Source organism: Solanum dulcamara, chromosome 12 (assembly GCF_947179165.1).
Source record: "Solanum dulcamara chromosome 12, daSolDulc1.2, whole genome shotgun sequence".
Classification (NCBI taxonomy): domain Eukaryota; kingdom Viridiplantae; phylum Streptophyta; class Magnoliopsida; order Solanales; family Solanaceae; genus Solanum; species Solanum dulcamara.
In genome coordinates this window covers 66904353-66923647 of record NC_077248.1, presented here as the reverse complement: position 1 = coordinate 66923647, position 19295 = coordinate 66904353, and the positions used below count along the sequence as shown (strand labels likewise).

Below are 19295 nucleotides of genomic sequence, written 5' to 3'. Positions count from 1 at the left end.
TTTCGAAGATTTAAGCTTGTTGGTGTCTAACTTCGTCCTAGCTACATTCTTATAGTTCTTGTTCTTATTCCCATCTTGTTGGCTCTTTACTGCTTCTTTTATTAGTTATTATATGTTTTCTTTATTATTTTCTTCTTTATATCTGAATTTGCTATACTTGAGCTTTGAAGGTCTTTTAAAAATAACTTATCTATCTCTACAAAGTAGTGATAAAACCTATGTACACTATATCCTCCCAAACAACACTTATGAGATTTCACAGGATATGTTGTTGTTGTTTAATAATGAGGATCCTTAACCAAAAGGCTTGAATCGCACGAATCCAAATTTAATCAGGTGGTAAAACCAAAAAAGAAAAAGGATTACTAAAGGTCCAATAATATTCTTAATAACCTATTAATAATCTTCATAAGAATTCACATAATGCACTACATAAATAAATATGAGTGCAGAAATGCATTCCCAAGTATGCGCCTTAAATACTCCAACAAAAGATCCCAGGAAGTCATAATTTAAGTTCCTTTTGTATGAATTCAGTTCACAGCATAGGATCAAATTCTCTAGCCTGCAGAGCAACCTGATCCCCACTAATGTTATGGAGCAATTGTTGCAGCCATCTCCTCATCATTGGATCCTCCTGATAACATAACGCGAAACAACAGTCATGATCAGAAAAAAATAGCAAGGGTCTAGTGTCCCCCACCCACCCACCCACCCAAAAAAAATGCTTCATGACCGCCAACGGAGAAACCCCTCTAGGGGGGGGGGGGGAGGGGAGAGGGTAGGAGCTACTTATATTGCCAAGTATTACGTACAAGAAAATAACTGCTGAAGGTGGTGTCTTTAAGCATATTGGGAAGATAACTTCTCAGTACATCACATGCCCTGCCACAAGCCATGCACATGGACTTTAGCCTCACAGAAATATGAATGACCGAAGAAGGCTGTGATATATCACGCATAAGCAAGCTAAAAGGAAAACCGGGATGGTGATATAAAGAAAACTAACCTTTGATTATCTGACAAACGAAGATAGCACCTAATTATGAGTTTCAGCAATCTTGATGAGGGTTGTTCAGCAAGTGCAATAACCATATTCCCTAAAAATTGGGCTACTTCAAAAAACCTTTCCGCTGAGTTACAGATGTAATTCAGACCCACATCATCTAGAAGGATTTTTTGCAAAATGAAAGTTGCAACCTGTCAGCATGAATAAATTAGATGCATGAAAATCTAATCAAGTCAAGGGAGGATGTAACTGGAAAATGGCCTAGGGGAAGCATTAACTGTTTTTGATAGTTCACTCCCGATCTCCATCGTGCGCAAGCACTCTGGAATTATCTCTGTTGAGATAACAGAACTGACAACTTCAGTGTCATCTACCTGCAGAATCAACAGGAACAAAGTGCATTTAAGCTCAATTGATTAAGGTAGGTTAAGAATATCATTAGCTCCTGAAATTATAACTAATCATGGTTTCCTACTCATGTCATTCCCAGTAGATATGATCATGAATGAAATATTTATACTACCAATGAAAGTAGAAGAAGAGACGCATGAAATACAGTAGACATATTACCTTAACGAGGGCACCAAAGACACCTAAGCTTGTAAGTCTCAAATATTCAAAAGGTGTTGACTTGCTTGTTGTTTTAAGAAAGGGGAACAGATACAAAGGAATTTTTGCTGCAAAGTAGAAAACTGTCAAAAGGATCTATTCAAGGGAAACCAAATAGCATAACTATGATGGATCATAATTAAAATTATCACACAAAAGTCTATCCAGATCTCGAGAACACATCATGATTATGAAGTCCATTTATCTTCTTCTTCTTTTTTCAGGGAAGATGTACAGTGTACTTATAGGTTTCTGAAGGTCACAAAGCATTTTACATGAATAATATGGGACTGGGGTAGTTATTCAAGACAACATTCTTGTGTTGCACCGGCCAGCGCTTCAAGGAACCTAAGGCCACAAACATGTAATCTTCATTTCTTCCTCTTTATGGACATCAGTGACTGCCAACAAAGGACGGTCTATAATATTTGACAGTTCTGAATTCCGAGGAAAAGAAAACCCAAGTATAATTTTCCTTTTTCCACAAGTAATGGATAAGGTAAATCCAAGTACAATGTCTTCATATGTAAATCAAATTCCAATTCTCCTCCAAAGATTAATCAAATGAATGCAAAGTGGCATTAATTTGATACTATTTAGATCTTATTATTTGACTTGTGTCGGTGGAATTCTTTTTGACAAGTAAATAAGAGTTTTATTTAAGTGAAAAGAACTATGAGGAGTGTTGAGATTTTTGTGTATGTGTCATTGTTATGGAAAATAATTTGCATCCACAAGAAACTGCAAATCAAAATAAGCAACAATGTTCTAGCTTTCCAATCAATGGCCTCGGCACCGGAAAACTTTTCTTTCGTCACCTTGGTTACCACCTTACCTGATAACTAACAACCTTTTCTCTCTCTCTCTCTTCGATCTCTACCATGGAAAGTGACAATCTATTTTGTGATGGGATTCAAATCTCTTGACATCTTGAGAAGCTCCTCTCGAGGAGAAAGCTGGTACAACTGGACTGAACGTGGAAGAAAGAGGATGAGCAGGTCAAGTTTTAGCCAGAAAACAATGGAATGGCTGTGTAGGACTCTCAAAGAAGCTTCAAAGGTCAAAGGCAATATTGTATGCAGATGGAAACGACAGGAACTATCTATGCAGCTATTTTGTGCATGAAACTTCAACAATAAGGGGAGATATACAAGTATAATCAGTGTACAGGGCAGAAACAGAGCAGTATTAATTGTCCCAGAAACAGCATTCAATGTAGGTTGGTGGGATGTGGCTAATAAAATAAAGAGGTTCATTTATGACAAAGCTACAAGGAAAACTAATAGAATTTCTGCACTGATTGATAGAAAGATCCCTTATGCTGAAATAGTCAGGAAAAGTAAATGAACTTCCAGAGGTATAGATGCTGCAACCACAAAACAAGAGGGAGATATAATCTGCATTGAGGCTGAACCCAAGCTATCTCACAATGAACCATTTAGTAGGAGCCTCTATGGTCAGGTTTTAACCAATGGGTCTGAAATCCCGACTCTTTCGGAGATTCATAGATGGGCTAACTTGAACTGGAACCAAGCCCACGGTCTGAACATATACGACATGGGTAAAATTTGTTTCCTCTTTGAGTTCGCCTCTATGAAAGCGGCAGAACATGCTCTTAGAGGTAGCTGGTCATGGAAGAAACAGAGCCTGCAACTCCAATGGTGGACACCAACTGTAGGTGCAATTTAATCTAGAGCAGCCATCAAGCAGACATGGATCAGACAGGTAGGGTTATCTCTCCACTTGTGGTCAGAAAAAGTTTTTAAGGCGGTAGGGGATTTGGCGGAGTGTGGATAAAGACGGAGGAGGAGACAACTTCGGAATCATTTAAAATGGGTGAGAGTTCTAATGCAGGGTTGGGGAAATAGAATCCTGAAGGAAGTGAGAATCGAATTCGAAGGAACTGGGTACATCATCCAAATATGGAATGAGGCGCTAGTGAGATTTTATGTCGGAGAAGAGAAGGAGATTGCCGGAACTGATGCAGTGGGCAAACTTTCCAACCAACGGACAATACTGGGCCCTGAAGCATGTTTATCCGAACTGGAAACAGCTGAACAAACAGAGGAACACGTGAGGTGTTCAAAAAAAATTTAAACACTAACCCTAACAAGTGACTGGACACGTGACTTTCCACTTAAAAGTCAAACAAAGAGCAAAGAAGGGTTGGCCTTGGATCCTTTGTCCCAGTTCAGCAGAAACTACAACAACAGAGTTGGGCCTAATGTAATAAAGACTTCAGACCCAGTCCAAATTGAGATAGAAGCTAATAAACTATCGTCAATGGTGATAGAAGACGGGTTAGTACGCAGTCCAGGAACCATCGATGAGGCTTACAACGGTCTTGACTTGGCCAAAGAGCAAATTGATGATGATGTGATGTCTATCATTCAGATGGAACAAGAAGGAGAACTTGGCCACACATGCGGGGGAGAACTTACAGTTGGAAAAGAAGGAGGGGGATGACACAGTAGAGGATATTTTACCTCTCAACTCAACAGTGGATGAAGGCACAACAGGATCAGAGAAGACCATCCCCAAGTGGGTCCAACAGAATATAATTAAGCTAAGTAAGGAATTTGGAGTCCGCTTTCAAGGCTGTGAGGAGTTGGCTTTGAATTTGTTCATGAAAATTGATGGCAAAAGACAAGTAATAGAAGAGGTCTCAGGTGCAATAGTGCCAGTGACTCCAAAAGAAAGGATTCCAAAGGAGCTTAAAAACCTGGAACCAAGAAGCAATTTTATTAGCTTTGAAAACAAGAAGCAGAGGGGGATGTTTTGTGAACAATCTTGATTAAGGTTAACATAGTGTTATGGAATGTGAGAGGCCTCAATGATCCTGGGAAGAGGCTGATGATTAAGAACATGCTACACAAATGGAGGGCAGATGTCTACTGTTTTTAGGAATCTAAATTAAGAGGTGATATAAGGGAGACAATTAAAGACTCGGGGCCAATAGAAGGGTAAATTACACACAGTTGGAAGCCAGAGGTACCAAAGGGGGGATTATCATTCTATGGGACAGCAAAAGATGGGAGGGAGAAGTTTGTGAGGTAGGGGCTTACTGCATTACTGTAAGATTTAGGGGCAAAACACAGGATTTCAGCTGGCACTTCTCAGTTTTCTATGCCCCAAATAACAGAGAGGAAAGGGAAGAGGTATGGTGGGAGCTGGGAGCAGTAAGTAGCCTATTTAATGGCCGCGGAGTGATTGCCGGGGATTTCAATGTTGTGAGGTTCCCTTCTGAGAAGAAGACAGAATCACCAAAGCTATGGAGGATTTTTCAGATTTCATTGAGGATAAAGAATTAGAAGACCCACCACTCACAGGTGGCAGCTTCACTTGGAGAAAAGGAGATAGGCATGTCACAGCAGCAAGATTGGATAGGTTCCTATTTTCAGAAGAATGGGAGTTATCTTTCAAGAAAATCAAACAAACTATTATGCCTAGAGTTACCTCAGACCATAACCCACTGATACTAGAATGTGGAAACTGGGAGAGGTCACGGTCTTATTTTAAATTCGAAAATTGGTGGTTGCAAACTGAAAATTTCAAAGTGAGTGAAGGGGTGGTGGGACTCTGAAATTTCTGTAGGTAGACCAGATTACATTCTAGCTTGTAAGTTGAAGGCTCTCAAAGTAAAGCTGAAAGAATGGAGAAAAACTGTACAAAGTAATCCAGGTTTACAGAAACAGAACATCTTAAATCAGCTTTATGATTTAGATATGATCCAGGAACAAAGGTGTTTGTCTGAAGATGAGCCATATCTGAGGACTGTTCAGACAGTAGAGTTTGAGGAAAGTGGCAAAAAGGGAGGAAGTGGCATGGAGGCAAAGATCCAGATTTGTATGGTTGAAAGAGAGTAATAAAAACACAACGTTTTCCACAGAACAGCAAACAATCACAAGAGATACAACAACATTAATAGTCTTCTGATTAATGGAACTAATGTTACAGACTCAACAGCAATTAGGGAGGAGAGCATAGGTTTCTACCAAAACCTTTACAGAGAGAATGAACATTGGAGACCTCAATTCAGTCCCAGAGAACAAGCTATGCTCAATGAAGAAGACAACCTCCTCCTTCAAAGTCAATTTGGAGAACAAGAAATCAAAGAATGTGTTTTTGATTGTGCAGGAGACAAGGCTCTTGGTCTAGATGGTTTTACCATGGCTTTTTTTCATACAGTGCTGGGAGGTGGTGAACGTAGAAGTGATAGCAGCCATCCAGAACTTCCATAGTCAAGGCTACTTTGAAAAAAGCTTTAATGCTACATTTATAGCTGTGATTCCAAAAAAGATGGGTGCATCAGAATTGAAGGACTTCAGGCCCATCAACCTGATTAGCAGTGTCTACAAGATCATATTCAAGGTCCTAACAAAAAAACTCAAGAAAGTGATGTCAAAGCTGGTGGATACACATCAATTGGCTTTCATCAAGGGTAGGCAGATCATGGCTGCCATACTTATGGCCAATGAATGTGTGGATCTGAGGAAAATAACTAAAGTTCCTGGGATTCTATGTAAGCTGGGCATAGAAAAGGCCTATGATCACCTTAACTGGGACTTTATGTGGAACACACTGGAGAGGATGGATTTTGGAAATAGGTGGATACATTGGTTGAAGTACTGTGTGAGAACAGTCAAATTCTCAATTTTAATAAATGGTACCCCTTCTGGTTTCTTTCCCTCTGAAAGAGGATTAAGGCAAGTAGATCCCCTCTCCCCATTCCTTTTTATCCTAGCTATGGGAGGACTAAATGACATATTGAAAACAGCACAATCAAATAACATGATCAGGGGGTTCTAGATCAATGAGAGTGACACCAGGGGCTTATCTATCTCCCATTTGCAGTATGCTGATGACACCCCAGTGTTCTGTGGTGCAGAGGAAGAATAACTAAAGCATCTGAGGATCATATTTATACTGTTTGAAGCTGCTTCTGAACTACATATAAACTGGTCCAAAAGTTTGATATACCCAGTGAATAAGTCCCAGAAATTAACAGATTGGCTGGCATCCTAGGAGGTAAGGTGAGAAAAATGCCTACCACCTACCTAGGGTTGCCTCTAGGAGCAAAGAGTAAATCAAAGAAAATATAGAATGCAGTGGTGGAGAAGTGTGAACAAAAGCTGGTAAATTGGAGAAGTCAATACTTATCCTTGGGTGGAAGGTTGACACTAATTAATAGTGTGCTTGATGCTATGCCAACCTACATGATGTCTTTATTCCCTTGGCCAGGGAGTGTTTTAAAGAAGTTAGACGCCATCAGGAGAAACTTTTTATGGCAAGGAAATGGAGAGGGAGAAAAGAAATATCACTTGGTGAAATGGGATGTGGTGTTAAACAATAAAAAGAAGGGGGAATGGGCATAAAGAATCCCAAAGCTCAAAACCAGAGCCTCCTCTTGAAGTGGCTATGGAGGTTTGTTTCTGTATAACAAGGTCTGTCGAAAGATGTTATAATCTCCAGATATGCAATGGAGGACTTATGGATTACTAAGGAAGTCAGAACCCCTTATGGGGTAGGATAATGGAGAACAATCAGGAATTTGTGGCCTAAAATATGGGGAAATTCAAAAGTTGATACAGGAAATGGAAGGAAGGCATCCTTCTGGAATGATGTGTGGATTGGACAACACTCCCTGAAACAGTTACATCCTGTGATCTATAATCTGAACCAACAGAAGGAAGCAACAGTAGCAGAAGTCAGAGACAACCAAGGATGGAATCTATCTTTTAGGAGAATGTTGAATGACTAGGAAATAGACAAATTATCAGATTTCTACAAATCTTTGGAGCAGGCAAACAACCCTAACATAAATGAGGACAGTTTGCAATGGTTAAGGGCCAACAATGGGAAGTTCACAGTAAAATCAGCTTATAGACATCTTGACAAGCCAGCTGAAATGCTTCTAATGGCCTTGGAAGATGGTATGGAAAATTAATGTACCTCACAAGGTGGCTTGTTTCACCTGATTGGTAGCCAGGGAAGCAATACTAACTCAAGACAATCTAATGAAAAGGGGAAGGCAGTTATGCTCCAGGTGCTTTTTTTGTGAAATAGAAACAGAGACAACAAACCATCTCTTCCTCCACTGCAGAGTGACAGAGAAATTGTGGCAGGTCTTGATGAATTTGCGGGGTATCAGCTGGTCCATGCAAAGACACACCTCAGATTTTCTAGCATGCTGGAATAGAGAGGGGAATATGTCAGGTCACAAGGAGAGATGGAAGATTGTCCCTGCTTGCATCTGGTGGACAATTTGGAAGGAAAGGAACCACAGATGCTTTGAAAACAAGAGCAACCCTTTCCAGAGTTTTAAGTTGAACTTTCTTATAACCCTTTATTTTTGGTGTAACCATGTCCTCCCCAAAGAGGTGGAGGCTATTACTCACTTTTTAGATAGTTTAGGAGGGGTATAGATAATAGATCTTTTGGTTTTGCTTACTGTATACTCTTGATGTAATTACGACTGAAATACACCACTAGTGTATTTCTGTCTATAAAATGTTAACTTTCTCAAAAAGAACATTCCACCTAAAACTACAGTCTGAAAAGGCTTTTTTTGTATACCAAAAAGGCCAAGCTTATTGCCATTGACTAACAGATAAGAGAACTTTAAAAAATAAGAAAGAGAATCTTCACCATCGAGGAGCAACATTCTGGTGTCAGGATGAGAGGCTACACACTGCAAAATAGAAAGAAATGAGAAACTATTTCAATAGGAAGGATAGAAGATATGACCTTGACCATCAAAAAACCTACATAACAGAGGCATAGTGGGAATACAGTTGCATCTTAAAACACTTAAACTATGATAACAACAGATATTTGGAAGTCATACTTACCATGCTCACTACTAACAGGTATTTCTTAACAAGAAATCTTTTAAAAAAAATTGAACACCTTCCAGTCTGTTGCATTCAGCATCCACCTCTCTTGATACATATAACACAACCCCAAACATATCCAATTTTCTCTACCTCTCTTGACAATAACTCATTACTTAAAGATCATCAACAAGAATGAATAATAGAAACAGTATCAAGAATCACTGAGAAAAAGTCCACAAGGAAAAGAAGTTAATATACCTGAAGAAGTACGAGTGCATTACAAACTTTATTGGATTGAGCACGAGTCAGATCTGGCAGTGACAAAAAAGGGTAGATAGAAACTATCTCCTGCAAATGTGTAAATTAAGGTTTACAAACTTATAAAAACAGCTAGTAACGTCCACACTATAAGTTTAAGAAATAAGAAACAAATAGTTGGACAGAAAATGTCTACAATAGAAGTTAAAGAAATACAAATGAAATAGTTGAGAGAATAGAAGTCCAGAATCTCATGGTAGAACGAGTTATTTTAACTGAACCAATAATATTGATTCTGATGAAGCATACCACAACCTATATATAGTAGCTTCTGTTTACCATCTAAGTTGGGCCAAGGCACAAAAACAGTTAAATTGAGATTAGATTTAAATGACAGAGTAGTTTCTCCTCCTAGTGGTAATTTTTTCTTTTTGAGGGGTTAATGCCTCCTCGAAGTGGGGTTTGGGCACCATCTGTTTCGTCAACACCCAACAAATACTAGAAAGGAAATCGGGATTCTATTTTGGGACTTTCCCTGTATATTTATTTCCAATTTTTACCCCAAATCATTTTATTCAATTTTTGTTCCAGCCAATGATAAAGCAATCCAACATATACAACGAAAATGACATACATTGTCTAGTTTCCATTATTGGAAAGACAACCTTGCTACGAGCTGTGTACAATTTACAACAAGGGAAGTACCCCATGGGCCAATGTGGGACTAGCTCTAACTCCCTCCCCAACCAGATATTTTACAGACGTCTTTGATCATCCTAAGACTCTACAAGATGTTATAGGGGGAAAACTAGGTCTCTACAAGACATTTTCAATTTTAACCATTTGAAATCCTCAGTAACTCCAATCGAAAGGCCATTAACATGTTTCCTTGATAACTGTGCTGTAAAGGTCATTCAGATGCTTCCTTTTATTTCTAGCTTTTAGTGGTGCAGTGTGAAGCATAGGTGATTAGTAATCACTGAAGAAATGTGTATCCAAACAGACAGAAGAAATGCTGGAACTACAGTGTGGAGGGGTACTTTAGCTTTCATGTGCATCTAAGAGACGAGATAAACTCTAAAATTATAATGAAACACTTCTCAAATTACCTGTAGGAGTGCAGCTATAGTACCAAATGAGTTCCATAACAAGGGGCCCAAATATGGGAAAAGTTCCCTCTTCTGGAAAAGGAAAATAAACGCAATAAGTCTTTTTAGGTAAATCTTAATACTATTTAGCAGAACAACAAAATGATTGAAGATTCTTCATGATGAAACTGAAACAAATCAATCCCAGATGACATAACTTGAATCATTCATATTATAATAGGTACATGGAAGTGAAACTTCTATTTCTCCTACTATTCTCAAAAAGCCTCTAATAGGTACATTCGGCAGTCGACAACATTATTTTCCATCTCAATTTTCGATGAATCCAATTATAATGCAACTATCTGAAGTGACAAGCATTTAATAGTCATCAAAACCCTCAATTATACAGAAATTCACTGTAATCCAGAATTGAATTATACAAAACCATGCCCCGAGGAATTGATAGAAAGCATTAAACATTACAACATTAAACGAAACATGAATGTAAACCTCTAAAGTGAGAAGAATAAACCTTGGAAAGTTCTAAAAGGGCATTTTCACGAAGATCAGGATAGATGAGATCAAGCACAAGTTGTTCAGCGGATTGCATTTTGCTATCCTTGTTGGCCGGTTCTCCAGCACCGGAAGACGACGACGATGCACCTCCTCCGAAACCGCCCACACCGACTGAAAGAGACTGAGGTAAGTTTGCCATTCCAAGACCTCAATCGAATGCTTTTATCTTTTTCTTCCTTTCGCTTTCCCTACTTTTTTTCCTCTCCTTTTTCTTTTGTTCCCGAACTGAACAAAAACAAGCTCCACCGTTTGATTCTAAAACTGCAGCACAATAAATGAGAAAAACAAGTTATTCACGTGGTTCTGCCAGCTATGAGCGTTTCAAAGTAGCACTAAGTTCTTTTCGAGATTGATTTGGTCTTTAATTTTTCCGAGATAAACCCTAATTAAAAAAATTATAATTTCGTATTATTTTTCTACTAATCATGATTAGATTTGACCTTCAATCTATTCGGAAGAAATTATACTTTTCATAATGGAATTTGTTGATAATCAATGAGGGCGATCATTAATGAAATTTCACTTTGATAATGGAATTTGTTGATAATCAATGAAGGCAATCATTAATGAAATTTATAAGTCGTTTTCTGATGTAATTGAAGACAAAAAGGGAAGATTTTGTGAGATTGTGTTGAATGATATCTTCTTCTTTTTTTTGAGATTGATCTGGTGTATAATTTCTTCCAGATAAAACCTAATTAAAATGATAGTTTTTCATATTGTTTTCTATTCACCTAAATAGATTTGATATAATCAATGAGGGCAATCATCGTAAAATTTACTAGTCATTTTCTGACATAATTCATACATATCATCATACCAATGATAGCCCCACCTATGCTTGGATTCATACACCTTAAGAAGATTTGCCTGGAATATTCTTGTCATATTTCTCCAAGGGTATCTCACAACATGTTTATCAAAAAAAATTCCAACGTAAAAGTTGAAAACCTTTTCATGCTTTAGACCAATGCACTTATAGACACGGAACAAAGATATATAGGTATTAATTAACTATGTCCGAAGATATGGAACGATCATGTCTTTCTTGTGCACTTAACTATGTTGCTTGGACTCTCCAAAAATATTGTCGCACCGTATCGGATCCTCCAAAAGAGCACTACTTTTGAAGTATCCGACATGCACTCGTCGACATATTTGAAGAGTCACGAGTAACATCCCGACACATAATAGTGTTAGTCCTATATCGGTTGTGGGAAGAGAATTTAGTCTCGTTATATGGTCTTAGGCAATCCTTTACCTCTATGAGCTAGCTTCTGAGATAGCTCTAGGCCCAAGGTTCTTTTTCTTTATATGGTATTTGTGAAAAATATTGGAGAAGAATATTATTGAATTTTTGTGTCTACATTATTACACAGAGACCCTATTTACAGACACTACAATACAATCCTTTATCAAGTAGGATACTATTTACTATTTCTATTCCTATTACTATTCCTATTCCTAATCCTAATCCTAATCTAAGTAGGATTGTATCTACCCATTCTTATTCTAACACTCTCCCTCAAGCTAGTGCATACAAGTCATATGTACCTAGCTTGTTACAAATGTAATTAGTACGAGGACAGATGAAGGGCTTGGTGAGATATCTGCAAGTTGATAACTCGACTTCACAAAATTGATAGTCAATCTCAATGTGCTTAGTCTTCTCATGAAATACTGGATTTGATGCATAATGACAGTCAATCTCAATGTGCTTGGATTTCTCATGAAATACTGGATTTGATGCATAATGTCGAAAACACTGAGTGATAAATTCCTGAATTGCAGTGTTGAACTTCCCAAACCAAGCTTGAGAAAACTGTTTCAGACTGAGTGACTTACACAATCGACATACAAGGCTACTAGACTCCCCTTGAGCAACAAAATCAGGTGGTTGCTCCATATTAGACTTCTTCCTCGAGATCACCATGGAAAAAAATATTTTTAATGTCCAACTTATTAAAAGGTCAATGGAGAACGACAATCATAGATAGAAAAAGAGACATGCTATTTTAGACACGGGAGAGAAAACATCACTATAATCCAACCCAAATATCTGAGTATATCCTTCTCTCTTTTTTTTGGCAAAAGTAATCTAAAACAGAATGAGAACACTGCAAAAAAACTCAAATCTATCGGAAACAATGCAATGGTCGCTGGAAAGTGATTGAAATCAGGTATAAAATATATGAATAGTCTTGAAATCAAGAGATGAGTAGATCTTAAACAAGAAAGTCATCGTAAAACTTGCCGGAACATGCTCATGCGTCGGATTATTAGATTTTATAGATGAAAATGGTCACAATCTAAGAAATAGAATTATATGGGTAGGGTCGGAATGATGGCACAACCCTACGCAAATCAGATTTAATGCATGGAACTACGCAAATCAAATCTGAGTCGTCACCGAAAAGACACACAGTCCTATGCAACTCAGCTTTGAGAAAGTAGTTCGGAAAAGTTCACAGTACTATGCAAATTAAATATGAAAAGTAGTCCGGAAAGATGCACGATGCTATGAAAATCAGATATGAGAAAGTAATCGCCAGAAAGATGGCACGATGCTACACAAATCAAATATGAAAAAGTAGTCACCGAAAAGATGGCACGGTGCTACACATATTAGATATAAAAAAGTAGTCACCGAAAATATGGCACGGTGCTACACAAACACTAACGGATATGGGGTTGACACAAAACAGCTCTAGAAAGTCACCGAAAATTGACGCACAGTGACCTGTCTGACCGAGTTTTCTTCCCTTGAATATGAGATTCATACGTATATCATTGGCTCAACTTTTGTTAGCATAACCATTGGCCAGACGGGAGGCATATATGGGTAAATAGCCGCCCGCCGGTAGTGGAAGCTCTTTGATTTTCTACCAAGATCGTAAAGGCTCTAATACCATGTGAGAAATATTGAAGAAGAATATTATTGAATTTGTGTGTCTACATTATTACATGGAGACCTTATTTATAGACACTACAATACAATCCTTTAACAAGTAGCATACTATTTACTATTTCTATTCCTAATCTTATTCCTATTATAAGTAGGATTGTATATATCTATTCCTATTCTAACATTATTTATTCAGCTTTATGGTAAAATTCGAATCAGAATTTGCTGGAGCTCAGTCTGCTATGATATAGATCCTGGTGTCTTCTACACTATCACGTAGTAACTCGTGCACTCTCTTACGTTATCTATTTTCTTAAGTGCAGCTATGACATTGTATTCCAATATTGACTTTGCAGCAACCAAATATTGATTATTGCACGAATCAAGAGAGAACCTGAGTAAGCTTTACTTCCAAGGGCCCCTGTTGTCTGCCTCATCCTGGAATTGGAACATGGAAGTATGTATAAATCAACTGAACTTGGATCCCTGCAAACTTTGGATCATTGCTAAAGCTGCTGAATTCTCTCCATCTTTTACTCGTGACTTTTCCTCTCCCATCACAAAAAGCATGCCTTCAGCAATTGCAATTTGCACAGAGCATATAAACTTCCTATCATGAGCAGGACCAATCTCTTTCTCTACTCTGCAAACATCAGAAAGCAAACAATAATGAAACCAAATTCATACATTTAATGTGACTGCAACAGAAACAGAAAAAACGTGGCAGCAACTGGATATTGAGACAAACAAACTCAGAAAGAATTACCAAATGAAAATCTTTCCCGTATGAAACGCATGCATTCACCATGTTGCTAGTCCAGAAAATCAATTTTATATGGAATGCTCTAGAGAGAGAAAAAAATCTAAAAATATGAAACCTCAAGACGTCAGTCATTCAAAAATATTTCTAAAAGTAACTTAGATAAGTTCATTTTACTGTTGTCTGTCTAAAGGGTATAAGTCAGCAATGTATGTTAGTATGTCGATGAATAATATAGTCCAAATCTTCTTTGTGCTCCTATATAATTCTATAATCCTATATAATTCTGTGCAATCAAACCTTAAAGCTACTACTAACAGAGAAACATTGGTAGTTTCACTGCTCAGTACTGAATCAATGTTTGATCATATGGCAACAATATCTTGCCCTACTTTTCTGTATGGATTGAAAATGAGATATATGGCCAGGATTAAGAACAAAATACTAGGATTCCCTGATACAACATGTTAAACTTGATAACATAATTTGGGCTTGCAGCTACAGATTGAGTACAAGTGAAACAATTAACAACTTTATCCACCAGACAGATATCTGACAAAAATGGCACTAAGTCACTCATGAGAACAACGACACTCAAAAGAAAAAGGTTAACCTGTAAGTTGGTTTGGGCCATTTCTCTCTTTGGCAAAGCTCGTTCAGCTTCTGCTTTGCTCCTTCACTCTCTTTTGTTGGGTCAAATTCAATATCCATCTTTTGTTTCTGAAATAGAATAGATTGAACATCCCTCATTTTTCTCTGGCATGGAACAACTTCAACATCCATCTTATCGTAAGGGTTATAGTACAACTCTTTAAGAGCAGCCTTTGCCACTTGAAGCTTTGCATTTTCTTTGTGCTCAGAAGAAGCTGATGCAATAAATTGTCCATCAAGAAAGACGCTTGCTATGTTTTTACCTCCCTCTTTCTGATGCTCTACATCAACTTGTTTTCCATCCTTTTTGCAAAGTACAAACAGCATTGTTACAGGCTGTGGTTGTTCTTCCAACATATTCAGCATGATGATAGGCTCTAGTAGGCCTCTAAAGATCTTAAAACAAAAAAAAGGCAACTAAATAATGTAAACATCAGGAAATCATTTATATTTGCAAAACAAGAATGTCCTATTTATAGCTCCAGAAAATAATTGTATTCGTAAGATATTGATGAAATCTCTGAAATAAATCAATCATTGGAGCAAAGAAAGAAATTCTAAATCTGTCTACTGGTGTCTATGTGGGCAAATTGGCTCTTCATAGGCTTTAATTCCAAAAAAAAAAAATTGACTTTTCATAGTCTTTCTCATTGAATCACTCGCCAATTTTCTGCGATTGTAATACCTCATCATTTCTTCCCTTCCATTTGATTTTAAATGATACGAACCCAAATATGAGATTCTTCTCCGTGTAAACAAAATCAAATTTCAAATTGTAACAGTCTCTCTCTCTCTCTCTCTCTCTCTCTCACACACACACACACACACACACTCTCTCTCTCACAGAGCCTTTTTCGATAAGGTTAAATTTTATAAAAGAACTCTGGAAGCACTAAACTAGTGTTTCAAAATTAAAATTGTGCAAATCCCTAATCATGTCCAGCATGGAATCTATTACATAGATCAGGTTGCGCCGAAAAAGCTAGCTAAAATTACATGTGCTTAAAGTGACATTCCAAGGACAAGCATACAATTTAATTGCAAGAATAAGAGTTCTAGTAAAATACCAAAAAGAATCACAATTGAAAATTTTGTTTTAGGAATACATCTTAACCATTTCTTTCAACAATTGGAGAATAACACATTAAAAACATTACTAAAGGAAAAAGTTTTGCCTCTGAAGATTAACAAGCATACATAATGACTACTTAGACATCACTCAGCTTGCAGCAAAAAGTCACCAAATCATTAAACAGGGGTATGGATTGAGTCAGTTTGATGCAAAGTTTACAAGGATAACTAGCTTTACATGAAAATGGGAATAAAAGTTAAAACCCCTTGTGTACTAACGGTGACTCGGTGAGGCTGTAAATTATAAGCACTTACTAATAGCCAATAAGCCCCACAAGACTCAACTTTTTGATTCCACATAATCACATTTTCAAGTTATAATAGAAATCCATAAGAATAAATATAGAGAATTCATATAGCCAACCTAACTAGTTGGAATTGAGGCGTAGTTGATAGATACATTGGTACTCTAAATCCATAAAGGGAAAAGAAAAAAAAGTTTTCATGAGATTTGTGGCCAGCACAAACATAAATAGTAAAAAGGAAACTGACCACCCAGACAGCATTCACGTCAAAGCCACAATCCAAATATACAGCCCCCATTACCGACTCCACAATGTCTGCAAGAACCTTTGGGGCTTTTATCATTCCTCCATAGAACTCCATCTCCTCCTCCTGTTGCACTGTTATCACGAATTCCTTCACCTACGGACAAATTCAAAGTCTCCTCTATTACAATTCCACAAAGGAACTATTGTAATCAGTTTGACGATTTTGTGCCAATGAATGTGCAATGCCACACTGTTACCAAAGGCAAATGAAGTTCCATATGCAATGGCTAGCTGGAATCTTCACTATCTGAAACAAGTACGGCCTTAAAAGTTTGAAGACTTATAGAAGGAAACAAAAGGGACATACATATTGGATAAGATGCAACTGCCGAATTCAAAACTAGACAAGCCAAAACAAAGGACTTTTTAGATTAATTGATTTTGTAATTTTTGGGAACTTGCTTATATGATCAATCCATATGGTAATTGGGAGGAGTTCTCCCAAATTCATATTTTCTACTTTGTTTACTTTTATAAAGCTAGTTACTTTCTAATGTGGAGGAGTCCTCCACAACTTAGATGGCCAAACTGTACTTTGAGAATTCATCTAGTTATATATACATTTTTAAAGACATTAGAATGTAAAAGGGATGGCATGGCTACCCTTCTTTGATGATTTCAAAAGGTAAATTGCCATTTCCCTTCCTTCATGCATTTAATAGTTGAAGGGAAAATACACAAATTACCCTCCTAAACTTTTCCGGAAAAACCTATTACACGCTTTAACTTTACGGGCATTCCTTTACACCCTATTCTCGAGGGTTTATTTATGTATTTTCCCAATTTTTGAACATTAATGTATGAAGCAGAGGTCAATATCTGACCCGTGTCACCACTAGGTGGATTTGTCTTAATTTTTATTAACTGTTCACTTGTATACACTCTCTATTAGATGCTTAATAGATACCTATTTGCTTGATAGTTACTCCCTCCGCACCAAAATACTTGTCACTATCTGCTTCTCCATAGTTAAACTATATGAACTACGAACATTTTAAGATAATATTTTTTCAACACATTGATATGAGATGAATTGCATCCTATAGTACTTATTGTATATCTTTTGAATATCTAAATTTTAATTTTAAAGTATTGAATTAATCTAATCCAATTTAGCTCCAAAGATTAGTTAAATTGACTCTCAAAAAGCCAAAAGCCACAACTATTTTGGGAGGGAGGGAGACGAGTAACTACAACCAAACTTAAACTACACAACAATGTGAAGTAGATGCATATAAATAAATCTATTATGTACCTTTTCATCGAGGATTGCGGAATCGCGGCGGAGGTACTTGTAGAGGCCGTGCCGGACGGCAACTCTAGCAAGCTTTTCCGTACTTACATTGGCGGCGCGGAGGTCAGTAAGCTTACCACAATCAACGTGAGGGTAAGTCACGAAGAAATAACTGGAAATAGCTAAGCCGAGAGCGGCGTCGCCGACGAACGCCAGCCGCTGGTAATTAGAAGCTGAATTAGGACAGGAAGAGTGAGTAAGAGCTTCTTCTAGAAGCTTCGTGTTCTTAAACCGATACTTCAATAGCTCCTCAACTGCCTTTATTGATGTCTCCGTGTTTGGAATTTCTTCCTCCGGCGCCGGCGGCAACCTATTTGCGTCGGTCACCATCGCGCAATTTCCCGGCGATTGCATGTATTTCCGGGGGAAAAAACTGAATGAGAAAAGTGCAAATGCCTGATGAAATTGCTACGTTCAGAATTGGTATTTGAGCAAAAAACAATTTTATTTATTTCCCTTCAGACTTATATTTTATATTTAGGTCCTACTAAATATAATATAATTTTTATTATTTTCAAATTTTCGAAATCACAGGTAGATATGGAGTCTGACTAAATATAAATTTGCATAATTTTTTTTTATTCTTGAGCTTTCGAGGTGTTTGATGGGTAAAGTATCCGATTAAATATAAATTTATAAAAAAAAAAAACATTTTCAAGTTTTCGAGTCTCCTGGTGAGGAAGGGATTTTTGTATTTGTAGAAATTCATCTCATGCCACAATTTTTTCTTCTTTGTTAGGTTGAAAAATTGATGAGTCAAAAAATGTGGATTGGTAATTGACAAAAATTTCAACAACCAAATCTCACCATTTTTGACTATGAAGAAACCTAACAAAGTTTGAATTTTGGTTTCTAATTGATGTCATCAATGATATCAAAGAGAACAAATTTTCTCATTTGTTAAACACGCCAAGATAAGAAAAAGAAATATTAGAGAGCAAAGTGAGGTATTTCATAGACTACAAGAAAATAGTCTGTGAGAAAAATAGAGTGTGAGCGATATTTTTAGCAAGGTGGAGATCAAAAGAGTGTTATTCTTTTTGAGTGTGTGGTAACCATTTTTGAGTATTGTATGTGTTACTATCTAGTATAAAATTCCTTATTATAGTGATATCAGCTGCTCTTCTTGACCCGTGATTTTTTCCTTATTTAAAAAGGTTTCCACATAAAATTCTTGGTGTCATTATTTTTCCATTTTATATTTTTACTATTTTGACCATATATATTTGTGTATTAGTCCGCGTTTTTTCAGCAAACTAGTATCAGAGCAAGGTTTTATCTGAGTATACTCTGTGGTTGCAGCATAGTCTGAACTTCCACATCAGAAAAGATTTACTTTGATTTAATATATTTTTGGGGAAAAATAATGGAAGCCAAAACTAGTAGAATGGTTAATTTAAATAGTGTTAATTATGTCATTTGAAAAGGAAAAATGGAAGACTTGGTTTATGTCAAGAATTTTTATCAACCAATCCTTATCACTGTAAAGCCTGATAATAAAACAGATGAAGAGTGAAATTTATTGCACATATAGGTGTGTGGATTTATTAAGCAATGGATTGACGATAATATGTTGAACCATATTTCTGGGGAGACACATGCTCGTACCCTATGAGAGCATCTT

At 37.1% G+C, this 19295-nt stretch overlaps 2 protein-coding genes across 2 annotated transcripts; both read right to left on the bottom strand.

Annotated features, from left to right (window-relative positions):
• Positions 1-359: 359 nt before the first annotated feature.
• Positions 360-10538, bottom strand: LOC129876237 (uncharacterized). Its single transcript, XM_055951611.1, has 9 exons — positions 10336-10538; positions 9822-9893; positions 8713-8802; positions 8267-8309; positions 1580-1686; positions 1288-1383; positions 1010-1200; positions 816-885; positions 360-637 (listed from the first exon to the last, which is right to left on the bottom strand). The coding sequence occupies exons 1-9, from the start codon at positions 10516-10518 to the stop codon at positions 539-541; spliced, it is 951 nt and encodes a 316-aa protein (XP_055807586.1). The 5' UTR covers positions 10519-10538; the 3' UTR covers positions 360-538.
• Positions 10514-18093, bottom strand: LOC129876236 (ribonuclease 3-like protein 2). Its single transcript, XM_055951610.1, has 5 exons — positions 17633-18093; positions 16319-16471; positions 14658-15091; positions 13679-13927; positions 10514-10640 (listed from the first exon to the last, which is right to left on the bottom strand). Exons 1-4 carry the CDS (start codon positions 18023-18025, stop codon positions 13753-13755), a joined length of 1155 nt encoding a protein of 384 aa, XP_055807585.1. The 5' UTR covers positions 18026-18093; the 3' UTR covers positions 10514-10640; positions 13679-13752.
• Between the last annotated feature and the right edge of the window lie 1202 nt (positions 18094-19295).

What these genes read in the sequence shown, in the direction of transcription:
- LOC129876237 (XM_055951611.1), bottom strand. Translation starts at nt 10,518, where the DNA reads ATGGCAAACTTACCTCAGTCTCTTTCAGTCGGTGTGGGCGGTTTCGGA. An exon ending in CTATAGCTGCACTCCTACAG is followed by an intron (nt 8,803 to 9,821) that starts GTAATTTGAGAA and finishes ACACATTTGCAG; the next exon opens with GAGATAGTTTCTATCTACCC. An exon ending in CCTTCAGCAGTTATTTTCTT is followed by an intron (nt 638 to 815) that starts GTACGTAATACT and finishes TTATGTTATCAG; the next exon opens with GAGGATCCAATGATGAGGAG.
- LOC129876236 (XM_055951610.1), bottom strand. Translation starts at nt 18,025, where the DNA reads ATGCAATCGCCGGGAAATTGCGCGATGGTGACCGACGCAAATAGGTTG. An exon ending in CCGCAATCCTCGATGAAAAG is followed by an intron (nt 16,472 to 17,632) that starts GTACATAATAGA and finishes ATTTGTCCGTAG; the next exon opens with GTGAAGGAATTCGTGATAAC. An exon ending in ACGTGAATGCTGTCTGGGTG is followed by an intron (nt 15,092 to 16,318) that starts GTCAGTTTCCTT and finishes TTTTGTTTTAAG; the next exon opens with ATCTTTAGAGGCCTACTAGA.